Source organism: Notothenia coriiceps, unplaced genomic scaffold, assembly GCF_000735185.1.
Source record: "Notothenia coriiceps isolate Sejong01 unplaced genomic scaffold, NC01 NC01_scaffold00007144, whole genome shotgun sequence".
Lineage (NCBI taxonomy): Eukaryota > Metazoa > Chordata > Actinopteri > Perciformes > Nototheniidae > Notothenia > Notothenia coriiceps.
The window spans coordinates 4,573-6,989 of NW_011339845.1; the positions used below are offsets into that span (position 1 = coordinate 4,573).

Below are 2,417 nucleotides of genomic sequence, written 5' to 3' on the forward strand. Positions count from 1 at the left end.
CGTGTCAACCTCTGAACTGTGTACTGATCACTTTATACGTTTTTAAAATGTCTGCTGCGGCTTATATTCAGGTGCGCCTTATAGTCCGAAAATTACGGTATTATTGATTGTGGTCCAAATAGACATACCTGTAGCGTTCTCCACTTCTAGATCTCGACCTAAGACGGATAGAAAAACAAATCAGTTAGTTTCCAGCTGACACTGAACAATTTATGTGTAAGCTATATGGTTGTAACACAACACCAATTAATACAAAAGGTTTCTGCCTGTTTTTAAATTCCTTAAAAAGATAATTTAACTGATCACAGTAATGATAATAATAATTCCTGATTTTCTTTTTTCTGAGATGATTATCATAGTGTCAATTTCATGCCATGACGACTCCAGTAAGCGGCAACAATGGACGTTTTCCCCACCTTCTCCGCTCCTTCTCCCTTTCTCTCTCCCAGGTTTGCTCTCGTTCCTGCTCCCGCTCTTTTTCCCGCTCCACCTCCCACTCCCGCTCTTTTTCGTCATCTTTTTCACGTTCCTCTCGTCTTCTTGTTCGCATTCTTTCTTGTTTCTCTATTACAGCTTTCTGGAATTAAACAAAAAAAAATAGCACATACATAAAATGAATACCAGCAGCTAATTATGTTCTATGTTAGCTATAACACAAATAATGGAACATAACTGAGGGTTCTTATTTAAAAAATAACAAGTGGGTTAGTTAAGTAGTCATATGCATGCTAGCTCCAGTGCCCTTACCCTAAGCTTTTCAAGCTTCTCACGGATTTCTATGAAGCCGATGTGCAGTTTGCCCCCAAAGTGGTCAGCTAGACGACGATCGTTGTCGTGAAGACCGAGGTACGCAGAGCACACCTCGCACACCCTGAGTTTCTGTTGTTGAAAGCTGGAGGCTGGCATCGAGTTTCTGTAGACATCCTGAAACAACAAAACATTGTGAGACTGGGGAGCATAGAAAAGAATAATCTAACAAAAGACACAGCATAAAGACACTAGAGATTTTAATTTGCATTTCATCATGCCTGCATTATAAAGATTGGACTTCATTTTAAGCTTTGTTGGGGTATATGACACGTATTAAAATGTCACTCCTTTACAACTAAAAACATTGATTTCTGGAGTTATCAATTTTCGGAAACCTATTTGAGATTACCGTTTAGTAAAAAAATGTGACAACGGGTCACTTAAGACTAAAAATCATTGTTTAACCTGCGCCTCTCAGTCTCACCGGAGCTCACTCTTGTTGGCACTAATGGTGCAAAGATTCCTTTTGAGAGAACAACTGACAAGTAGGGATGCTCCGATCGATATCGTCCGATACTCACTCTCTGCCGATCGATCGGTGCTCTCTAAAAATGCCGATCGCGAGACCCGATCGCGAGACGTAAAATACATGACACTTTTCTCAGTAAAACAAGCTCGCCAAAATGGCTTCACCGGTCTGGCAGTATTTTAAGGTGTCCGAAAATGACAGTAAAATAGCGGTATGCAAGGCAACGTGTGTGAAGCAGAAATCTTGCAGCTCCACCCGCTGTGACGGACCGGTGAGCGAAGCAAAACACACACTAATGGCGCATTTCCACTACAGGGCCTTGCTCGGTATGGCTAGGCCTCGTTAGGCCTTGTTAGGCCTTGTTAGGACTGGCTCACTTCATGCTGCATTTCCATTACAGTTTAGTAGCTGGGGCAGTAACTATAGTAAGGCAGTGTAGGCGGAGCCGTGACGTCATCTTCAATGAGAACCACAGAAAACCAACATCAGCCGTTAGCCCTCAGAGCTCACAGCTCCTCATATCTGTTCAGAAACTAGACAAAAGTTAAACAAGTACAAACCACAGACTGTCTGTGTCATGGCGAATACAGTCGCTGGTTTATTTATGTCTGTAGGCCGTTGTTGTGAGTGTGGACGGTCGGAGCATATACAACGTTAGCTTAGCCGATCTCCATTCAGAAAACACAAATTTTAAAAAGGTTTTTCGCCTGCCGTCCGTCTGCAGACTTGTCAAAGCATTAACTCATGGTTTTTAGTAACCGGTATCAGTATGTTGTCACTTCGGCATCATTTTGAAACGTGTATTACAATTAAATCACGGTCAAAAATGTTCATGTTGTTGTAGCTGTAGCCCCATTGCCAGCGATTCTCTCTAGTTTAGTATACTCAGCCTGACTCAGCCCGGTTGTTAGCCCGGAAAGAACCTCAATTTTATGGGGCCAGAAAAACTGTTAAATAGTACCCGCTAGCCGGAACTACGCCAAGTGGAAACCCAACCAAAAACGGCACGCTTAAAGCGAGCTCCGTCCTGTAGTGGAAATGCGCCATAAGAGTTAGACCTAACACACTTAGCTATTTTATCTACCTCTGGAACAAGCTAAACTAATTATAAATATATTTATTCTTCACTGTCGGGTCA

The 2,417-nt window shown here is 42.2% G+C and overlaps 1 protein-coding gene across 1 annotated transcript in view; it reads right to left on the reverse strand.

Annotated features, from left to right (window-relative positions):
- The window catches only part of LOC104943907 (putative RNA-binding protein Luc7-like 2), a 3,639-nt gene extending 2,695 nt beyond the window's left edge, over positions 1–944 (reverse strand). Inside the window, exons 1-3 of the mRNA XM_010769375.1 lie at positions 748–944; positions 417–577; positions 129–158 (exon numbers count right to left, since the gene is read on the reverse strand). Of these exons, the coding sequence (XP_010767677.1) occupies positions 129–158; positions 417–577; positions 748–906 (350 nt within the window). The 5' untranslated portion in view covers positions 907–944. The remainder of the gene's footprint in view (positions 1–128; positions 159–416; positions 578–747) is intronic.
- Positions 945–2,417: the final 1,473 nt, after the last annotated feature.